The 23,936-nt window shown below is 38.8% G+C and overlaps 2 protein-coding genes across 2 annotated transcripts; both read left to right on the top strand.

The window, feature by feature from the left end:
- The first annotated feature begins 2,085 nt into the window (after positions 1-2,085).
- LOC121527337 (dehydrogenase/reductase SDR family member 13-like) lies at positions 2,086-12,257 on the top strand. Its single transcript, XM_041814273.1, has 5 exons — positions 2,086-2,361; positions 4,499-4,617; positions 4,812-4,935; positions 5,498-5,824; positions 8,685-12,257. Exons 1-5 carry the CDS (start codon positions 2,238-2,240, stop codon positions 8,942-8,944), a joined length of 954 nt encoding a protein of 317 aa, XP_041670207.1. The 5' UTR covers positions 2,086-2,237; the 3' UTR covers positions 8,945-12,257.
- A 318-nt stretch (positions 12,258-12,575) lies between these two features.
- On the top strand, positions 12,576-21,992 carry LOC121525049 (dehydrogenase/reductase SDR family member 13-like). Its single transcript, XM_041810775.1, has 5 exons — positions 12,576-12,778; positions 14,651-14,769; positions 14,958-15,081; positions 15,953-16,279; positions 21,299-21,992. The coding sequence occupies exons 1-5, from the start codon at positions 12,655-12,657 to the stop codon at positions 21,556-21,558; spliced, it is 954 nt and encodes a 317-aa protein (XP_041666709.1). The 5' UTR covers positions 12,576-12,654; the 3' UTR covers positions 21,559-21,992.
- The last annotated feature ends 1,944 nt before the right edge of the window (positions 21,993-23,936 follow it).

Genomic DNA, 23,936 nt, shown 5'->3' with positions numbered 1-23,936 from the left:
TTGGGTTTTGCTGGATTGTTATTGGCTCATTCTCTTCACATCAATAGAGGGTGTTGTTGGTATGTACTGGATAAGAAGAATTAACCCTTTCATGTCAGGATTATGCTGCCTGCTATATTCAGTGTATTCAACTGTATTTATCCTTAAATCAATTTTCATATTTTATTGTCCTCAGTAGGGCTTTAAAAGTAAACATAAGTCTAAAAGATAGTATCTAGTAGTAGTAACTATTATTTTTTTTTTTTTTAGCTTTATTCTAAACAATTTTATACATGACATTCAGCATGTGGTATGAGTTTAGATTTGTTTTTTAAAAAAATGTAATAATTGACAGAACAGCTGATACTAATTTAAGTCATTACTGTTGTTGGACACAAAAGGGAAAATTCACAAGGTAAAAAATGAAAATATATTATCTACCATGAGTTTATTATGTTATTCATCTCTAAAACTGCTCGTTAGCCTAAGCAAAATCAACAGAATCCTCAATAAATGAAGAAGGCACAATATTATAAGTATGTCAGATATAAGCCTGAAAAAGTTATTTATTGGCAGATAAAACATTTCTGCACATGTTTACTACTGAAATATCAGATGTAAATATTAGCAGTATGATGGAATACGTTTTTTAAGTTTAGGCAATATTTTTCTAAATTTATTATTACTTAGATTTTGAAATGTTTTAAAAAGAGAAGTTTGTTTTGTTGTTCTGTAAACATTACAGTGTCTTTTTAAAACTAAAGTTTTAAATACAAACATCCAGTACTGTGCAGAACCTGTAGGCATGTTTGAACAAAAAAACTGTAGATGTGGCAAATAAGCCACCCGAGGGCACCATAAGCTGGAAGAAGGATTGATAAAACCCCAGTCATGCTCTGGATGTCCTTGCACATTGCCAGGAACATGGGAGAAAAATCTGTTGAAAAAGTAAGGTCCACACCTTTAGGGCAGAGTAAGGGGTGGATGTCTTGAGTAATCATAGCCTTGAGTACTTTTTGGGTGGGCAATAGGGTTCCCATGAGCCCTTGGTTGTGCCATGGATGTCCCAAGGGCCTGAAAACCACCGATGTCTCCCAAGCCTGTTACCAGGGGTGAAAAGGTCAGAAAAAAAAAAAGATATTGTCAAGGTTGATCTTCGTTGCTGAGCGACACGTGTGTGTGTGGGTCATGGCATGTCTGGACCCATGGTGAATCCTTAGAGCCCTACATACCTAAAACTTAAGCACATGACTGTAAATATCAGTACTGATATTGGTGTTGATATTGGTATTGTCTTAAATTAATCTGGTATTGTCTTAAATTAATCTGTAATATCAACATTGGATATTGGCAAAAATGCAGGCAATATAATTCAACTAACAGGAAAGTCAGGATAAGATCAGACTTTATCCATGTTACATACAAGTAGTATTTCATTAATGTTGAGTACTGTCACTATTTATAAAAGAATAAAATATTACCTTCGAGTGGTTTTCTATTCTAATTTCACATGTTCATCAGGAAAACAGTTGCTGTAATTCTTAAACAGTTAAGTACTCACTTATCAGATGTAGTGGAATAAAAACATAGAGTACCCATTAATTTTAAATAGAGAAATTTAGGCCCATTTAATTTTTGAACATGTTGTGCACCTTTACCGCCACTAGAGAGCAGAATATGAGTGCAGATACTACAATTCTACATGTGTCTACTGCCAGTGGCAGTGGCAATCCTAGTGGTAATGGGATTTTTTTGACAATATGATTTCTCCACAGGTCCCTAGTTAGTATGTTTAATGAAATCCACATTAATATATTGAAGCCTGATACCGTTTGAGAAATAGTTTTATTGAATTAGAATATCAGAATATAAGGTACATTGCATACAATTTGAGTCTGATCCTCTTTAATTGCCCTTAAAGGCGATAACAGATAAAGAATATTTTTTTGCATAACAACAGAATATAGCCATCTTTGTCCTCATCTGCAGCTTTTGTGCTGCATGTGCATGAGCCCCATGCAGGGGGCGCTGTCCTGCTGTTTATGGTCCAGAAGAGGAAGGGAGTGAGGGAAAGGTCTTTTGCTATTTAATGTATTCGAACTCAAACACTTTGTCCCAGTCTTTCCGGTTTTACCAGTCGGTGATAACAGAGCTTTCAGTGGCCTGCCCAGTCTGGAAGATTAACGCATGGATGAGAATAAAAAGTCTAAGAGCTGTGACTCTCTCACAGTATGCTTTGTGCCGCTTAACCGTTCAACATGTGGCTCCTGCTCGTGCTCGGAGTCGTGGTCGGTGTAGCATACATTTACCGGGAGATTGTGGTGAAGGGAAAGAGATGCACGAGCACGGCAAAGCTGCACGGGAAGACGGCGATAGTGACAGGTGAGGAAAGAGAAAACTTTCAGATAGGCTGTGTGCGATATACAGACAGGGAAATGCAGAACCATATCACTTACAGTCTATAGGGGATGCACTATATTGGATTTTTGCTTGGATATCTGCTATGCCGTTATTAAAAAAAATAGTGAATTATTCATTTAGTTTTACAATGAAAGTGAATGTATTGATTTAGTAAAATTTTAATTTTCTCTTTTCATCATTTGCATTGTTTCCATCTTTGTTCTGCAACTGCACAGCCGTGTTTGGATTTCTTACATCCTTGATGTTTTCTTTTCTAATTGTGTAAAAAGTCTTTTCATGAGTGAAAGTATAAAATGCAATCACTGACAGCTTTAGTCTGTGGGGGCCCAATGCAAAATCACAGAGGGCCTCTCCAACCTGTGTTCATCACTATAATGTTATAAATAATCTGAAATCAACAGAATATTTTGTAATAAAATAATTAAATTTCAAAGTTTCAGTGTTATTCTTATAATATAGATATAAAGAAAATTGAAAACATTGCAACCTATCTCTTAACCTTTTAAAACTCATACAACAATCCCTCTTCATTTTCCTTGTGCAACTCTTATTGATGCTCAAAGGAATAATACACGTGATGATCAGCAGAACAAAGTACTAGGGAGGATTAGGGCCACTGAAAAAGTAAACTCTTCTGATGCATTTTTTTTTTAACTTGTAAGAAAAAAGTCAGAATTCTGACTTTAATCTCAGAATTCTTACTTTAAACTCAGAATGCTGTTTTCTGTCAAGTACAAAAAAAATTGCATCTCAAAAAAAGTTTTTTTTAGTTGCCCTAATCCTCTTCAGTAGCAAAGAGAACAAGAGCTGTCAGAAAAATGATGTGTAAGGTAGGCTTATGAAACCAAACAAATTGGCTGAAGGCATACCCTCTAAATCTTTTAAAATAATAAAAGGAGTGCCACAGGGCTCAGTCTTGGGACCACTGTGTTATTAACATATTATAAAAAACGTATCAGCCTTAATGTGCCTAAAAAACAGTTTATATGTGGATGATGTTATTTATTGCTCTCCTCCAACACAGTATCAGAATTTCTGTTTTTGGCACAGTTTTTCATACTATTCAAGACGTCTTCCTTTAGTTTAATTGATTTTAAATCCTCATAAAACAAGGCTCATGATGTTGATGAGCTCAGAGAAAAAGCTTTTGAACTAACCCTCTGTTATTATGTCACAGGGTTATGTGATTGTGTATTAATCTTCTTCTAAAATCCTTGAACTCTTAATTGATTATTCACTGACTTTTATGCTTTATATTTAGCATGTCCTTCACTTTTAATCTTTCTCATAAAAATCAAGCTGTAGCTGGGATTTTATTGCAGAAATCATTTTTTCTTTTGCAGTTAAATTCTTGCTGCCTCTTTGCCACTGGCTGACCACAGTTATGCTTTATATATGCTTGCCAGTGTCCTCAACAGAATGACATTAAGCTTGGGCAGAGGGGGTGGCTGAGGGGGTTACCCTGTCCCAACTAATTTTCTAGGTTTATTTTATAGAATATATGTAGGTGGCCTACCAGAGTATCGTCTGCAGTGTCCCATGGTCTGAAGACTGATGGTAGTCTCAAAGCATATTGCCAGGTTTGAAAAGGCCCAGACGAAAGAGAGCTGTCGAACTTGACCATGGCTGCCAAGTGACATGTGAAGAGCTTGGCCTTGCCCCCTCCAATCCTTAGTGCGCTGGAAGTTAGACCCTATTTTACCATCTGACCTCAGTGCATCCTGAGATGAGAAAAGGGAGTGTCAGATATGCTGCTCCTGCAGCGTGGAATCTGCTGCAGGAGACTGAGGGTGTTGCTTCAAGTTGTAGATTCTTTAACTGGTGACTTCCTGAGTTAGGATTGACCTTTTACCGAAATATCTTTAATAACTTATTTTCCAAAGCAGTTACACAAAGAGAAAATTCAAGCTGTATTTTTAGTTCTTTTAAAAAATATTCATAAAAATCTACCTGGTGCTTCTACCTTAACTTACTGAGAGATCCCTCCTTTTTTGGTGGTATGACTTTTAACACATTATAGGGAGTCACGTTTGAGGTATGAGTGATGTAGTTTTAAACATTTCATGAATCACCTGTGTTTCTTTCTTTCCACCTGTAGGCAGTAACACGGGCATTGGGAAGGAGACGGCCATAGATCTGGCTAAAAGAGGAGCTCGAGTGATTCTGGCCTGTCGCAGCAGACAGAGAGGAGAGGCTGCACTGGAAGATGTTAAGAGAGTGAGTAGAAAGGATTTACAGTCAAATCCCAAACAAGAAAACTGTTTAATTCTTTACTGATGATCCTATGGATACATTGTTTGTGTAAAGGTTTATGCATCTCATGTAGTTATTATCATGAATATAAAGCAGTACTTCTTCTTTGTTGTGATTCAGTCCACGTCTAAATGTAACATGTTTAATATCTGCTGCAGGAGAGTGGCAGTAATCAGGTGGTGTTCATGCAGTTGGATCTCGGGAGTCTTAAGTCTGTTCGCAGTTTTGCTGAAACTTTCATGAAGTCTGAATCCAGACTGGACCTCCTTATTAACAATGCAGGTCAGACTCTTTATTATATACTGTAGATACTATTCAGTGTTTTGTAATGTGATCATATACCCTGTATTTTTTTATTTGTTTGTCATGATATACATACATGCATATACATTTGGGTTGATTTTTTTAATAGTTTTTCCAAAGAAATAAAATAAACTTAAGTGACATCTAAATGGCACTCCACTGCACAGAATCAGAAAGAACTGTTATAATAATTGAATCATTGTGTCTTTTTAGGTGACAGCTCTGCATTTCAACACTCACCTTTTACTTTTGTGAAATGTTCCTTTTTGAAATCTTAGTTTTGTCCTGGAATTTCCTTTGAAAACTTAGAAATTAGTTAGATTTACTTATTTAGATGCAACTGGTGCTGATGTATGAGTGGGAATATAAACAGGCAATATGTTGTTGAGGGAAGGTAAAGATGATAAAGACATGTATTATTTTCTGTTTTTCCTTTAAAGTCAGATTCATTCGGCACTCTTTATCTGGAATAATCTGTGATAAAGATGCTATATTAATCAATTTTTGCCTGATTTAAACTTTCATGTTTTTTCTGTCTCAGGTATTTTCATGCAGGGTCGGACAGAGGATGGATTCGGGATGATGTTTGGTGTTAATCACATTGGCCACTTCCTGTTAACCAACCTGCTGCTGGATCGACTGAAGGCGTCTGGGCCCAGCAGGGTGGTCAGTGTGTCGTCTATGGCTCATAACTTTGGGAAAATCAACTTCGACTGCCTGAACACACACAAAGCTCTGGGACTGGGAACCTCGTTCATGGATGTTCTTCAGGTTTATTCTGACAGCAAGCTGTGCAACGTCCTCTTCACCCATGAGCTCGCCAAGAGGCTGAGAGGGACCCAGGTCACCTGCTACACCCTCCATCCAGGTGAGTGTGTCAGACCAATCAGTTATTAAGAATAATTTGGACTGTGGGAGGCAGCAGCTAATGTGCTGCTTTCCTTGAAGCAAGCAGATGTTCAGATTAGGGATAAATGATCAAATATATTTAAGACATTTTATGTTCAGACCAAGGTAGCTGTAGTAAACTAAAAGCAAATAAATAACTAAAACCACTTAGAAAAGCACTCGGAGAGTGCAGACCTCTGCCATTAGCCCTATCTCCAAATAGTACAGAATCCTTCAAAAAATTCCTGGATCAAGATGGTGATCCAGATCACTCCCAAAATCTAATCAATTCTTCCTTATGCCATTACTGACATTTCCTGAAAATTTCATCAAAATCCATCCAGAACTTTCTGAGTTATGTTGCTAACAAACTAACTAACAATCGAATGAACAAACCCACCCAATCACATAACCTCCCTGGCAGAGGTAAAAATTCAAAAATCATTTTAGTTAGCTGAAACTAGATAAAAACTAAGCTTTACCAAAAAAAATAAAACTAACTAAAACTGTATAGTGTGCTTACAAACCTAAAATAAAATAAAAATGGAGACAAAATATCCTTAGTTTTAGTCTTTGACACAACCATACTGACTGGCATGACACCCAAGGGTGTAAAATTGCCTGATCTGATTGGTTAGGACTTCACAAAGTGGTAGTTTTATGTCTGGAGTTGTATTCAAACATCATCATTAAGTAAATAAAATTATAAGTGAAGAGTAGCCTGTCTTAATATGTTTTCAAAATTGTATGACGCTCACTCAGCCCTGACATCTATCCGTGAAAAACTAAAACTAACACTAAAACTAAAAAAAAATAAACTAAAAAACAAAGCATTTTTGCAAAATAGAAACAAAACTAACAAACCAGCAGTAAAAACTAATAAAAGCTAAATTGAAATCGAACACAGAAAGTGAAAATGAAATGAAAATATAAACAAATGAAAAATCCAAAACTATTATAACCTTGGTTCAGACATGTACTTAAGTTTTTTAGTTTTAGTATCAAACCTTTTTGATGTTAGCAGATATACTGTGTATATTTCCAAAGTAAGTGTGGAAAGTAGAGAAAGCGGGATGCACCATTAGGCTGGAAATTTTTCCTTTAAGGAGCAATAAGAAAAAATTAAAGTTGCCAAACAATTAACTCTTTTAAATCGTCCATCACTCAGTTTTCAGAAGTTTAGCACAACAAAAAGGATTTTTGAGTAGTATGTGTAAAATTAAAATGGACATCATCTTAAAAACATTTTAAATCTTTATAGGGCAATCCTTTGTCACAGGAAAATCCTGGTACAGCCAGGTTCCAGGAAAAAAGAGTAAATTAATATGATAATGTGATATCAGATCATTAACTAATACAGAATTAAGAAAAGATATCACTGCAGCCCCACCCCCATAGTTCCTGGGCCTTTAGAAATCTATTTGAAAATATATTTAGAACCTGGCTGCTGTGGTTAAAAAGTATGGAGTTCCTCCAAAGGTTCCTAGATCTAGGGGAAAGCTTCTGAAGATGAGAAGAAAAATACACCATCAGATACTGTTATACATTCAGACATATGGAGTGCATGTACAAAATGACTCATTAAAAGCTAATGATCCTGGGTCAGTGTGTTAGCATTTACACATTGAAGCAGTTCTAGTTTAGTTGCTTTCTCTGTGTAAGTAACCCAGTCATAGAGAAAACAACTAAACTAGAACTCCTTAAATGTGTAAATGCTGCCACATTGACCCGGGATCATTAGCTGTTAGTGAGTCATTTTGTACATGCACTCCATATGTCATTGTTACACTTTACTTTGTAGTTGTTTTGTCTTAATTTGAGGCTACCTTACTTCTTGTTTGGCTAAATACATTCTTTTATTTGAAAGACCTGTTCTGGGTTGTGGGGGGCTGGAGCGGATCTCAGCTGCCAGTGGCTGAGAAGTGGGGTACATCCTGGACTTGTTGACAGTCAATCACAGGGCTAACATACAGAGACAAACAACCAGCCAAGCTCACACTCACACTTACAGGCAATTTAGAGTCACCAATGAACCTAAGGAGCATGATTTTGGTCTGTGGCAGGAAGAGAACCTATGTAAACTCTGTACAGAAAGGCCCTGTCTGGTACATCTAAAGCAACAATTTAACAACAAAAAGAACTTGCCATGGATAGAAAGGAAAATTAAAATATAAGCATGACAGGCAGCCGATATTGTTAACTATCACTGGAGCCAGTTTGTAAGTAAAAAGGTGCAAAAACTTTCTTTGTGGTTCTTTGCTCTACATTTAATAAAGAAATGTTGTCCAGTTCTGACAAAACTGGAACAATCAGTTTCTTGTGGCAGTAGCAACTCCATTAATGCATTTATGCTAACAGGCCTTGACATTTTGAAGAGGGATGCATCATGATGCTTTGCATTTTCACTAAAAAGAGACCGAATGAGATATACCCAACAATAGCAGAGTTTAATGGGATTTATAAGGCAAGTGAGGTTTGGTTTTTGGTTTCATTATTTGCTGTTGTTTCTGTCAGCCAACTGTTTGTTTTTAAAGGCTGAAAACTGACACATGAATAAAAATACCATAAATGTGAAGTGTTAACTCAGCTTAATTTTGACAGAGTCCTGTATTCTTTTATTTCAAAATATGGGGCTGATTGTGGTGTTGAATGATTGAAATAAATGATTTAAATCATGATGGTGTTACAGACGTGCAGTTTCATAAATACTAAACTGCACCATTTGTTGTGGAATACTAACAGTGAAAAAAGAGAACAAATAATCTGTTCTTGAAGCATTTTATGTGCAAATTTGTTTAAGCAGCTGCTGATCAGTTGACTAAAACACTTTTGTTTTTCAGGAGCCATCAACTCAGAGCTGACAAGGAACACCAGCTCCATTTTGCAGCTCTGTCTGAGGCCCCTGACATTGTACTTCTTCAAGAACACAGTCCAGGGAGCCCAGACCACCCTACACTGTGCTCTGCAGGAGGGACTCGAACCTCTGAGTGGGCGTTACTTCTCCAACTGCACTGTGAGAGAAGTGTACGCTAAAGCCAAGGATGACACTGCAGCCAAGAAGCTGTGGGAGCTCAGCGAGAGGTTTAGTGGGCTTGCTTAAAATGCTTTAAATCCCTGACTTTAACATCATTAATGCCACATATTTAGTGCATAAGAAAGTCCTTGATTTAAAGGGATTGGTTGCTGCATGAGCACAATAAAATCTTTATGAGTATAACTGTTGTTTGTTTGAAAAGATTCTGGTTTTGCTGGTTTAAAGTAGGTGGGGTTTGTTTGAAGAAGGAGTGGTTGATTGTTTCAGATTTAATGCATTTAATGCAACAGTGAAAGAATCTTTAGATAGAAAGGATCACATCTAGACATTCCTGTACCACGTTTGTCTCTAAATAGGCATACATTTTTTTTAACTTAAAAACATTTTTATGCCTATAAAGATAGAAATAATTGAAAATCAATACAACACTAAAGAATACATGTTTCAGGAAACTTGCAGTTTATTAAAATGTTTGTGAACTAATTCAGTAGTTTTACGGTCTGAATAAGTTCAGAAAAAAGAATAAGACTGTGGAGAAATAGTTTACTTTTCAGGCTTGACTTTTTACTCATACTTGTCTTATGTATTAAGATATGGTTGAAAATACAATGTGTTGGCATGTATAAAGAGGGGCAGAAATTTAGGATGTAGGAGGGGGCAAGTTAAAGGAAAAATAAATAACTGAAAATAGATTCATCAAACTTAATATAATAAACCTTGAAAACATAATTACAAAAGTTGTCAGCTCCAAAAATCTGGCTTTCTTAAAAAATATATTTCTGCTAAGATACCTCAAAAATATATACAAACTAAACATACTTTATCAGTAACAGGTGCTCCACTTACCCTCTAGCTCTCTTTTTATTTGACAAATACAATGCAATTGGGTTGCTTAATTAAGCTGAGAGTTATATCTTAACTGTACTTCCATTACATTTTATTTCTGCAAGTGATGTTTGTTACTAAGTCTTTAGCTGATGTATCGCAGATTCAGCATTTATTATCTCTCAGACCTTCAAGGTTTATGGATATATATTTGCACACAATTGTGCACACAAACAGACAAAACCTCTCATGCACCTAACAGTACATCATTCCTCATTCTATTCACTTTTAATGTAAAGGCATATTCCTTCGTCTTGGACCAGTTTGACTTTAATATTATTAATTACCATTGTGCCTCACTACATGCCCAATAACTGCCTGCTTTTCCACCTGCAGCGACTCTTTAAGCAGTTTCTTTATAAATCTGGTTATTTTTATTTCAGGATTCTTTGCTACAGTATACCTGCACACATAATTTTACTTTGATTCATTTTCCAAATAGTCTGCTTGATATTTTTCATCTTCCAAACAAAGAGTAAAATTTATTCAGGGTTGGAATAGAAGTGATAGAAAGATCATCACCCTAATTACAGTTCAATAAAGACAGTGCAATAGTTTCCTATACAACCAGAGCATATACTCTCACCAAAATAGACCAAATTTTGTACAGTGACTTTAAATGTGACTTCAAATTTTTTTCTTGATCTGGTGATATAATGATATAGAAAAAGGGGTCTTCCTTTGATGAAATGAAAATGAATGTCCAACCTGCTTCTCACAGGGAAATAATTATGTTAAAATAATCCAGTTATCATGGCTTTTAGCATTTGTCCTTTTTAATTGAGTCAATCTTTTCCTCTGTGGTAACAGCAAGTACCAAGGAAAGTTTCTCTTTAGGGACCCAAAGATATAATAAGGTGTTCATCAACTGTAACTGTGGAAAAATAATGAAACTCTGTACAGCTAAATACAATTTTATAAAGTTCCTTGTGTATAACGTGTGAAAAGGCAGCATTGTGCTTGTAATACACAAAAAGTAAAGGAGAGGTTGTAGTGGCAGCTTTCTACAATGACCTGAAAATATATGAGCAGATGATATAGAGAAGACAGATATTAAGTGCAGAGAAGCAGCACACACGTGTACACTCTACTAATGTTGACAAAATGTTCAATACTTCATTGTTTTATACCACATGCTTTAAGTGATATGATATCAATAAGTTGTATGTTCAATTGTACTGAAAAAGTAAGAAAGTTGTGAAAAAATAACATGAAACATTATTATTATTATTTTTAACCTAAATCTGCCCTGAGTAAATATAGATAGAGAGGATATGCAGTAAAGGGCGATCAAGTATATAGAGAGCGAGTACTGGTTATAACAAGGCAATGATACAGAGAAATGTCTGTTGTCTGACTGTTTCACAGCAGTTACACCTGTGTGTCTTGTCTCTGCTTCACCCACCATTGAATAAACAGTTCATCAGTTGACCAGTCAGCATATAAGCTGATTGTTAAGTGTCTTTGGTATTTCATTAAAATGCATACAAAGTGTTAGAACCTGCATGAATGTGTGACAGAGGTAGTGATATCATCTAGTCTCAGAATATTTTTGATAACTTCCTGACTTTCCTATTCACACCTCTGCACAAACACTGACTAAGGTCTTGCACAAGATCTCCAAATTTGGCACATAAATGAATTAAAAAAGGGTGAGAGAAAAGTTGAAGAAACCAGCCTTAACTGGTTAGAAGAAGGGCTGGTTGTAAATTACATACAGCGCTTTCACAGGAAAAATGTATCAAGGCTACAGTACAGTTAGTATGCTATGGATGTTTTACCCTTTTTTATCATTTATTTTTATAAATCAATCATGGTCAATATAATTTGGCTTTTTTAACAGAAAACTACCAAAAAAAAATTATCTTTAATGGAAAAGTGGAAACAGATTTCTACAAAGTAATATTAGATAAAGAAAAATATTTGATGTAAAATAAGTAACTGCATAAATGTTCAACCCCTCCAAATCAGTACTTAGTAGATACACCTTTGACTGCAATCACAGCACTGTGTCTGTGTGAGATAGGTTTCAATCAGGCTTTCACATCTAGACACTGAAATTTTTCTCAAAACTGTTTAAGCTCTGTCAGGTTGCTCTGTGTTTGGGTGTTGCAGATTTACACATATGCCATATCCCTGTCATTTCTTGATGATGAATTAAATGAACCCCGGGGATGTTCAGTGTCTTGGAAATGTTTTTGTATCCACCCCGTGACTTACACTTTTCAATAACATTTTATCTGACTGACCTGGGGTGTATTTTGTGTCCATGGTGTAATGGTAGCCAGAAATTCTGATTAACCAGTGACTTGACCACACAGGTGTCTTTACACTACAATCACCTGAGACACACTCATTGTACTGAGGTGATCCAGATTTCACTAATTGTGGGACCACTTAGCTGACGTCTGCGGTCATTTATTTTATTTTACAGATTTTTATTTAATTGACGACTTTGTAGAAATCTGTTTTCATTTTGACATTAAAGAGGTTTTTGTACGTTTTTTTGTCAAGAAAAGTCAATTTTGATTGACTATGATTTATAAAATCAATCAGGGTAAAACATCCAAGGGGGTTTAATACTTGTATAGGCACTGTAAATTCATATGTAGTCGTGTCTTTTAGTTCTTTGGCTTTGTAACCATTAAAAATTTGCTTAAAATATATTTTCTCTGATCTCTATAATTGCTTTAAGCTACATGAAGAAGAGCCTTAAGTTTGGTCTTTGCTTTGGGCCTCCAGATTGCTAAAACCGCCCCTGCTTCCAGTCAGTTTCATTACGATAATGGAGCTCTCGATTACCCGCCCAGCCAGGAGTTTTTATGTTTGTGTGAATATGAGCCTGAGATCTCTGACTCTCTCAGTGTGCTGTGTGACGCTCAGCCTTCAACATGTATCTGCTGCTCGTGCTCGGAGTCGTGATCGGTGTAGGTTATATTTTCCGGGAGATCGTGGTGAAGGGGAAGAGATGCACGAGCACGGTGAAGTTGCACGGGAAGACTGCGATAGTGACAGGTAAGGAGCGAGTCTGATGTACGACATAAAGTAAGCCGTGCTCATTAACAATGGTTCGCTTTTTGTCTTCGGATGTGTGCGACATATTAAACACATTACGTAACAAGAAACTACTCAAGTCATTTATAGTGATACCAGTAAGCTACGTAATCTGTTGCCACTGCTGCTGCGTTTAAACCACGACTTTTTAATTTGTTAATTTGCAGAAGTAGGCCTACTGCTATACATCCAGAGCATTTATATTGACGCATTTTCTTTGCCTTTGTGCACACTTTGAACTTTGTTCAGCAAACTCGTGCACAACAACTGCAATTTGGCTTTATTTTATCCTGCTGTTTTCTTTGTTTAATATCTGTAAAAGACGTCTTTAGAAGAATACAGTTTAGATGTACAGTCACTGCTGATTAAAGTGCCTTTAATACCTGATGCAAAACTTCACTGGGGGCTCCTGTTACCAGTTTTCAGTGCAGTTATGTTAAAATTTTTCTGACGTAAACAACAATGTTAATTGAAAATGTTTATTGCAATTTCCAATCTGTTAGTATTATTTTGAAAATATAAAGAATATATGAAGTATTGTAGTCTCTCTCTTTCTTTCCACTGTCAGACAATAATTCCTCTTTGTTTCGGTACCTTTTATTGGCAAACTTGAGTCTTCACAGAAATAAAGCATACAGTGCTTAGCAGAGCAAAGAGAGTAGGCTAATAGTTGTCACTGACACTTTGCAAACTTTGAACATTTTGAGTCGCCCCTGCTGTTTAAAGTTTATCAGCCTTTGGGGAGGCCCATTGCCTATTGATAAGCAGTACCTCAGAGTGAGTGCATTAATTTTCTAGGTCAGGCTTGCAGTAGAAATCATTTTAACAGTCACATGACTGCCTTCTTTAAAGGTTTGATCATACGCTTGTAGAAGTAACAAAAGTTAAGCCTAGAAAATCTGCTATGCTATTCCATTTCCATTTTTTTTGCACAAATGATCATCCATTAATTCAATCAATTTTTAACATTTTCTATTTAATAAAGATTACCAACACTATTTCTGTTTGCAAAAAAGTATGTCCAGCTGAAATCCTAACTAAAAAACACATCATAATATATGTCTAATTAGCTGTTTTATGGAATTGTTTTTGCTTCTTTCTGCTTTTCTTTGTCTGCACACAAGTCTCTCTTTCCTTCAAGAAATGGAACATAAATGAATATATTATAAAAAGAGAGATAAAATGAATAATAATGAATTTAAGACAGTAATAACATCTTTACACTAAATGAAATGTGCATTTTCTTGAAAAGCAGAGAAGTGCATACGAAAAAAAAGTTGCTTTTACTGGTATAACTTTTCAAACTGTAAAACAAGGAAAACTTCATTCTCAATTGTAATTTAGATCTGGTTCCTTCCACTAATTTTCTTGAAAATCCTAGAGGGACCCAACTGCAGTCAAGATGGCCGACATGGGTGTTGTGATACATCCAATCCATGCCGGAAGTCCCAAGCAGAAGTTTCTTCTTTTTGATAGACTCAGCTGCCAGCCCCTAAGCCTAACCCTTAGTACTGGATCTCAAATATATCATTTTCCCCACTGCTTTACCCTGAACCTAACCACTTGGGTTTTAATGCCTAAGCCTAACCTTGGACGTACGGACTTCCGTATTAGACTTCCGGTAAGGATTGGATGTATGTCAGCCATCTTGCCTGCATCAAGGTACTCTTGGAAAATCCACCCAGTACTGTTTCCTTATTCCCTCTGAGACACAAACAAACCTCCCTTTTGGTGGTATAACCACCTTATATGGAACAAACAGCCCTGTTTGAGGTATGTAGTTTTAAACATTTCATGTATCACCTTCATGCATCTTTTTCTTTCCACCTGTAGGCAGTAACACGGGCATTGGGAAGGAGACGGCCATAGATCTGGCTAAAAGAGGAGCTCGTGTGATTCTGGCCTGTCGCAGCAGACAGAGGGGAGAGGCTGCACTGGAGGATGTTAAGAGGGTGAGCAGAAAGGATTTACAGTCACATCCCAAACAAGACCACTGTTTAATTCTTTACTGATAATCGTATGGATACATTTTTTGTGTTAAAGATTTATGCTTATGCTAAGATGAATGTCAGAAATAAATATAAAACAGGCTTTCTTCTGTTTTCATCTCTAAAATTAACATGTTTGACATCTGCTGCAGGAGAGTGGCAGTAATCAGGTGGTGTTCATGCAGTTGGATCTCGGGAGTCTTAAGTCTGTTCGCAGTTTTGCTGAAACTTTCCTGAAATCTGAATCCAGACTGGACCTCCTTATTAACAATGCAGGTCAGACTCTTTATTACATGGTGATAAACCTATTCAGTGTTCTGTAATGTCATCACTTCCTCTATAGCAGTGATTCTTTCTCAGCTGGCTGAACCTCAGGACCCACCATCAGTTCCTCAGTCAGAAACTGCAACCCAAATTTCTAGTATTTTTCCAACAATCAGATGTATTTGATTAAAAATAGTACAGTTTGGGGCTCAGACAGTGCATAAAGTGAAAAAGCAAGGGACAGATTAAAACAAGCATGTTTTAAAAAAGGTTTATAGATTTTTTCAGGCACATTTAATACATCCTTAATGTACTTTTGGGTCCTGACCCACCAGGTGAGAACTGCTGCTCATCATCATCATCACCTTTTCTTTTGAAACTCCAGGTTTAGTGATCTACAGTTTAAAATATTTGGAAACCACAGGTGTTGTGTATATAGCAGATAAAAAGGCCTGGAAATGTCCTGTATATTATAAAAGACTGATTCCCAGTGGTTTCACGGTGTGCATTGATTGAATCTGAATTATTTCATTTCATTTCATTTCATTTCATTTATTTGTTCTAGTCATGGCAAATCCATATTCACTCACAAAGAGACATTCAACCTCACTCCACTCCATGGCTAGAAAGAAGCAGGGAGAAGAAAAATTCTTATTTTGCCTGCCCCACACTCAAAACACAATGTTCAATAGCTGGTCTGCCAAATTTACAATAACTAAGAGAATATTATTACAACAACATTCAAGAATTAAGATGACAGATAAGATCAAAGTAAAAAAAAAAATCAAATAAAAGCTGAATTCTCTGAGCTTGCTGGAAGTTTAAGGATTAACAGGGGTTTAACATGATAAAAGCTCTTTCATGTCTCTTTTCTCTGTCCCAGGTATTTTCATGCAGGGTAAGACAGAGGATGGATTCGGGATGATGTTTGGTGTCAATCACCTTGGTCACTTCCTGTTAACCAACCTGCTGCTGGATCGTCTGAAGACGTCTCAGCCCAGCAGGGTGGTCAATGTGTCGTCTTTGGCTCATAACTTTGGGAAAATCGACTTCGACTGCCTGAACACGCACAAAGCTCTGGGACAAGGGTCTTCGTTCTCAGATGTTTTTAGGATTTACTCCCATAGCAAGCTGTGCAACGTCCTCTTCACCCACGAACTCGCCAAGAGGCTGAAAGGGACCCAGGTCACCTGCTATGCCCTTCATCCAGGTGAGTGTGTTGGACCTATCAGGCAAAAATGCTTTGGTCTGGGGGAGGCAGGAACCAATTTTGAGCTACTTTCCTTGTAGCAAGCAGAATTTTTGGCATTCAAATGATCAGAATTAAATCTACTTGTTTTTTTTTTGCCAAGTACGTTTACACGTGCAAGAAATTTAATTTGCTGTTTGTGTGCAAAACAGTTGCGACTATTAAAACCACCAGTCCCTCTGCCTAAAGGTACAGTAAATAGAATAAGGTAATATATAAAAGCAATATAAAAAATATTGATCAGAATTGGAATACAACAAAAAATATTCGGTGTTCAGGCATATACATCTTTATATATTCTACTTTTAATACTCAACTATGTTGGTTTAAGGAGACATCGTGGTGATGTTTTCATAGAAAGTATAAAAATAAAAGTGATATTTGATTGTGTACCCTTAGTTTTAGATGAATAAGGGGATGCACATGATACTGAGATTTTCCTTAGAAAAGCAAAAGAGGGGGCACAGATGGCCTAGTGGTTAAGGTGCACCCCATGTACGTCGGAGGCCTGGGTGCAAGTGGCTCCTTTCCTGCATGTCTCACGCCCACTCTCTCATCCATATTTCTGTCTCAATCCACTGTCCTATATAAACAAAGGCATAAAATGAACATAAATGAAGAGAAATAAACAAAAGTAATAGATTGTCAGCCAAGATTCTTAGTTATTATCTCTCTTCTGCTTTTTTTAGATATAGTTTTAACTTTAACTGCAGTTAATGAAATATGAACCACATGAAATGTAATTACTTTCCATTTCCAAATAGTTTTAAGTCCATATCGACAAAATACAACAATTCTTAATGTGTTGGTTTGGTTATGAAATGCATGTAAGAACATATTTTTTTGTCTTGATTTAAGCTTTATTATTAAATTATTTAAAACATATATTTTTTGTCTTGATCTAAGCTTTATTATTAAATTATCTAAAACAGTGCTGCACTGCTCCTCAAGTGTGGTCTGAACCATGACAAATTGGTAGGAGACAGCTTCTATTCTGTCAAATACAGTGTTAAAAACAGTTGTTTATTTAAAAAATATGCAAGAGCGTATACACAAAATGGCTCATTGACACCCAGTGATCCCATGTTAATGGCTTTTGCACGTAGGAGCTTGGTTTTAGTTGCTGTCTGTATTAGAGACCCAGTTAACATTAACAACTGAGCATAGAGATTTTCTCAATAAACACTCCATCTCCATCTTCTTCTGCTTATCCGAGATCGGGTTGAGGGGGTAGCAGCCTAAGCAGGGAGACCCAGATTTCCCTCTCCCCAGCCACTTCGTCCAGCTCTTCCTGGGGGATCCCAAGGCGTTCCCAGGCCAGCTGAGCGACATAGTCTCTCCAGCGTGTCCTAGGTCTTCCCTAGAACACCTCATCTGGGAGGCGTCCAGGAGGCATCCGGACCAGATGCCCGAGCCACCTCATCTGGCTCCTCTCAACGCGGAGGAGCAGCCGCTCTACTCTGAGTCTCTCCCGAATGGCCGAGCTTCTCACCCTATCTCTAAGGGAGAGCCCAGACACCCTGCGAAGGAAACTCATTTCAGCTGCCTGTATCAGTGATCTTGTTCTTTCGGTCATGACCCACAGCTCATGACCATAGGTGAGGGTGGGAACGTAGATCGACCAGTAAATCGAGAGCTTCGCCTTTCGACTCAGCTCTTTCTTCACCACGACGGACCGGTGCAGAAACCACATCACTGCAGACGCCGCGCCGATCCACCTGTCGATCTCTCGCTTCGTTCTTCCCTCACTCGTGAACAAGACCCCGAGATACTTGAACTCCTCCACTTGGGACAGGGTCTCATTCCCAACCCGGAGAGGGCATTCCACCCTTTTCCGACTGAGGACCATGACCTCAGATTTGGAGGTGCTGATTCTCATCCCAGCCACTTCACACTCGGTTGCGAACCGTTCGAGTGAGAGCTGAAGGTCACGGCCTGATGAAGCCAACAGAACCACATCATCTGCAAAAAGCAGAGACCCAATCCTGAGGCCACCAAACCGGACGCCCTCAACGCCCTGGCTGCGCCTAGAAATTCTGTCCATGAAAGTTATGAACAGAACCGGTGATAAAGGGCAGCCCTGGCGGAGTCCAACCCGCACCGGAAACAAGTCCGACTTACTTCCGGCAATGCGGACCAAGCTCTGACACTGGTCGTACAGGGACCGAACTGCCCTTATCAGGGGGTCCGGTACCCCATATTCCCGGACCACCCCCCACAGGATTCCCAGAGGGACATGGTCGAATGCCTTCTCCAGGTCCACAAAACACATGTAGACTGGTTGGGCAAACTCCCAGGCACCCTCTAGGACCCCGCCGAGAGTGTAGAGCTGGTCCACTGTTCCACGACCAGGACGAAAACCACATTGCTCCTCCTGGATCTGAGGATCAACTATCCAATGGACCCTCCTCTCCAGGACCCCTAAATAGACCTTACTGGGGAGGCTGAAAAGTGTGATCCCCCTATAATTGGAACACACCCTCCGGTCTCCCTTCTTAAAGAGGGGGACCACCACCCTAGTCTGCCAGTCCAGGGGCACTGTCCCTGATGTCCACACGATGTTGCAAAGGCGTGTCAACCAAGACAGTCCTACAACATCCAGAGCCTTGAGGAACTCAGGGCGGATCTCATCCACCCCCGGGGCCCTGCCACCGAGGAGCTTTATGACCACCTCGGCGACCTCAGTCCCAGAGATAGAAGAGCCTACACCCGAGTCCCCAGGCTCTGCTTCCCCATTGGAAGGCATGTCGATGGGATTGAGGAGGTCTTCGAAGTATTCCTTCCACTGACCCACCACGTCCCGAGTTGAGGTCAACAGCGCGCCATCTCCACCGTACAAGGTGTTGACAGCGTATGCTTCCCCCTCCTGAGACGCCAGATGGTGGTCCTGAATCTTCTTGAAGCCGTACGGAAGTCGTTCTCCATGTCCTCCCCGAACTCCTCCCATGTCTGGGTTTTTGCCTTGGCAACCTCTGAAGCCGCAAGCCGCTTGGCCTGCTGGTACCAGTCAGCTGCCTCAGGAGTTCCACAGGCCAAAAAGGCCTGATAAGACTCCTTCTTCAGCTTGACGGCATCCCTCACTGCTGGTGTCCACCAGTGGGCTCGGGGGTTACCGCCACGACAGGCACCGACCATCTTACGGCCGTAGCTCCTATCAGCCGCCTCAACAATAGAGGTACGGAACACGGCCCACTCGGACTCAATGTCCCCCGCCTCCCCCCGAAACTTGGTTGAAGCTCTGCCGGAGGTGAGAGTTGAAGCGCCTTCTGATAGGGGACTCTGCCAGATGTTCCCAGCAGACCCTCACTCACCTAGGACCTGTTTGCCTTGGGAGACCCTATCAGGGGCACGAAGCCCCCGACAACATAGATCCTAGGGTCATTGAGACACGCAAACCCCTCCACCACGTTAAGGTGGCAGTTCAGGGAGGGGCTCAATAAACACTTTGCTATGCTTTTACTTTGTTACTTGTCCTGTCTGAATGTAAGAGTGCTTAACTGAAATATTTTGAAAGAAAATAAGGAACATCTGGTATATCAAAAGGTAATTTATCATGTAAAAATCTAAACTACAGACCAAAATAATTTGCCACCGATAGAAAAGTAAACTATCCAAAGAAAATGTGAAATATTTTGGCACCGGTTCGGCTCAGTGGGTAGAGCAGGTGCGCATGTACAGAGGCCATTGACTTCAACGCACTGTTTGCCAGATCAGTTCCTAGTGTCCTACCCATGCTTCCTATCTCTCTTCAGCTGTCCTACCATATCAAATTAAAAAAGCCCAAAAAATCTTTAAAAAAAAGTTTATCATCACAAAATGCAGATTGCTTTTGACTTGTCCACTGAGCTGTCTGGGGGTTTTGTAATTAGACATTCAAAGGAGTGGCACAGCTGTTTGCCATCACTGTGGGAGATGGAAGATACTGCAGCGGGTTAAAGGGACAACTTTATTAATACAATCTAAAAAACTGAATGCATTATTTTCTGATTTTATTTGCAACACAGTTAATTGATTAACACTCAGAGTCATTAGAATTTTGAACAGAGGTGCAATTTATTGTTGTTACTGTTATGTGAGTGTAGGGATAGGACCCAGGATGCGGAGACGGAGAAGCAGTTTTTAACAGTTTTATTGTGCAGGTAAGTGGGAAAGGGAGGGGGGATTCCATGAGTCCGAGAGGGTGAGAGAGTGCTGGAGCTGGCTGCGGTGATCTGGGCAGGAGGCACTGGAAAAGAATGGAGAGGCACGTTAGCAGTGAGCACAGGAGAATATAAGCACTGGAGATTTCTCAAAATAATCATCAAAGAAACACTGGTGAACTTCTCTGGAGGATTCTCGTGAGAGAAGGAGCCTGGAGCTGACGTTTACCGTGAGGTAAGGTTGGCGAGACTCAGGCGCTGTAGAGAGCCGCAGCAGGTCTTAAGTAGTGATCTTAGATGAGTGATTCGCTGCAGGTGTGAACTCTCCACAGCACCGGGGGGGCGGGGTGGAAGCCTCAGGAAGAGCAGAGAAAGTTAGCAGCCAGTCACAGCCTCCGGAAACCGGAAGTTTCACAAAATAAAACGAACTATACAAAGTAAAACACCACAGTTATGATTCCTTAAATGTATCAAAAGAGGGGAGGATAACAAATAATACACCCAACAAGAGCTGGTGTCTGACATTTAATAGATGGGTGGGGTTTGATTTGTAGATGAATTACTGCATGTTGTTAATGTGTGCATCATATGCAGACTTTTTTTTTCAAGTATGAGCTAATGATGGTGATGAATGTTTAGTATGAAAAATTCAAATCATGGTCATGTAACAGATTTGAGCTTGGAAAGTGTTTTTTTTTTTCAAACAGTTATTTAAAAATACCAAAATATGCATCATCAATACTGCCAAGGAAACAAAAATTCACATCTGGATGCATTTTATGTGCAAATTGGATTGAAGCAGCTGCAGATCAGGCGACTAAAACTTTTTGTTGTTTTTCAGGAGCCATCAACTCAGAGTTGGCAAGGAACACTAGCTCCATTTTTCAGCTTTGTCTGAGGCCCTTCACTGCATACTTCTTCAAGAACACGGTCCAGGGAGCCCAGACCACCCTGCACTGTGCTCTGCAGGAGGGACTCGAACCTCTGAGTGGACGCTACTTCTCCAACTGCACCGTGAGAAATGTGTACGCTAAAGCCAAGGATGACGCTGCAGCCAAGAAGCTGTGGGAGCTCAGCGAGAGGTTTTGTGGGCTTGCTTAAAAAGCCCTAAATCCCTGACTTTAACACCATTAATGCAACACATTAACAATTTCAAAAAGTTTTTTGAAGCTCCCAAGTATTCGTGAACAGGTGAGATTAGGTGAGGCAAAGTTTTGCCAGTCCTTCACTGCCGCTCCTCTTTGCTAACAGAACAAAGGAAGAAGTCAGACCAATCATTCAGCTAATAGAACGCAGTCTGTTTTTATGGCACAAATAATATAATGACCATATTTGTAGCATTTTATAAGAGCTGTTGTAAATGTAAAACATTACCAGATAAGGCCCAGCTTTTTCAATGCATTTTTTATCTCTAGTTATTCATGACAAATCAATAAAAGAATCAATTTACTCTAGTGCATGATTTGTTTGTATTTCAGAGGATTGTGTGCTGCATTTAAACAATAAAACCTTTATTAATAAACTGGATGACATGAATAAAATTCTAGTCTCAGTGTTTACAAGTGTGGTTTGTGGTTTGTTTGAAGAAGGAGTGGCTAATGATTGCAGAAATTGAATCAATCAAAGTTTAACAGTAAAGGAATGAGAATCCCAAAACAGACAGGCTCTTATCCAAACAGTCCTGAAGAACATTTTTGAGTCTAAATATGTGCTAATTTATGACTAAAAACACAAATATTTGTACATTAAGACAGAAATAATTACAGTTTAACAGAAACACAAAAGAAAGTGTATTTTAGGATATCTACAAACATACTATGTAATGTATTTAGGGAGCTTGTTAAAGCAGTTCTAAAGCCCTGTGGTCAACCTGAAATACAAAAAGAAAAAATCAAATGAGAAATCAAAAGTTAATTTGTTGCTTAGCATCCTCAAAAATCTGAGTGAAAAACATCCTATTAGAAAACCAATTTGGAAACCAGCTTATTTTGCTGATTGAGACCATTTCTCAGGACTATGAAGGCATAGTAAGTCAAATTTGATCCAGAGGTGGCCATGGAGTGATCCTATGACCAACATTTAAAGTAAATTTCCTGTAGAATATGCTGCACATTGGATTACTTGGATTTTGGGATGTGCTGCCTTTTTTTGAAGATTTTTGAGCTTAGGCAAGGCACTCCATTGATTATTTTTTTCATATGAAATGCAACCTACCCCTCCCACCAACTGTAGCTTTTAGAGTAACACCAGCAGTCATTTACCCCAAGGAGCACTGCCACCTTCATCAGACCCAGTCTCTGTACATGCAAGCTCCAGATAGTGACACTGCAGATACTACCCACCCTCGCACGACTCTGTTTGCCACCACAAAAAGACAACTATTTGTGGTGTTGACATTGCACTTTTCTGTCTTTGACACTTAAGCAGGGGATGAGACACATTAAACTTTCTACAAAGTAAAGAAATATCTACAGAGTGAGATCCGTTACAGCCTACATCTGCTCCAGACTTATATTGAAAGAGTTTCTGATCATGAGCGGGAGCTGAGAGAGAAATATTCATATCAAACTATCAGCAGAGACAAGAATCTGCCTGACATTAACAGCTCTCTCTGGAGGGCATTTTTAGGGAACGTGGCTCACTGAAACTCAAGGCTAATGACATTAAAGGTAGTTGTGCAATCAAAGTTATTTTCAAAGGTGAAGCTTTAAAACTACAAGTATCAGGCCTTATATGCAAAAAAAAGAGTATGACCTGTGCGTTGGAGGACAGAACATGAACCATGTATGATCTGTCAGGAGTTTTGCAGGGTTATAAAGAATAATGGGACCATTCAGAGGCCACGCAGAGCATGTTTAACCTGCTCTGGTGTGTCTGTTATTGTTTTATAATCTATGGGTGTGTTTCACATTATTCAGTAGACACTTAATCCTGGTGTATAGAACTGGATTACTGATTGGGCATATAACAACCCTGCCAGAAGATCAGTGTTTTCATTTTGGAGGAGTGTCATGTCAGTTTAAAGAGAATTATTTTTTTCTAAACCTGCTTCCTGCTTTTTCTCTTTATGTTTTAGGAACATATTTTTTCCAAATTACTGTCAGATGGTTTTATATCAAAGCTGAAAACATCACAGAAAGGATTTTTACTTAGTTAGACCTTTTAGTTAAAGAAGCAGATTTTTGATTACCACATACAGCAGTGACCGCCACTATGTGGACAAAAGTATTTGGCTGTCTGACCATTGCACCAACAAGGACTGTAATGACACTGTAATCAAATACATGCACTTTAATATGGAGTTGGCCTCCTGTTGCAGCTAAAGCAGCCTCCACTCTACTTGGAAGGGCTCCCACAAGATTTGTTTTTTTGTGGGAATTTGTGCCCATTCATTCTGTAGAGCATTTATGAGGTCAGGCACTGATGTTTGATGAGAAGGTCTGGCTCACAATCTCTGTTCTCTGTTCTCTTCATCCCAA

This window comes from Cheilinus undulatus, linkage group 2 (genome assembly GCF_018320785.1).
Source record: "Cheilinus undulatus linkage group 2, ASM1832078v1, whole genome shotgun sequence".
NCBI classification, from domain to species: Eukaryota; Metazoa; Chordata; class Actinopteri; order Labriformes; family Labridae; genus Cheilinus; species Cheilinus undulatus.
This window is presented reverse-complemented; position numbering and strand designations above follow the sequence as displayed.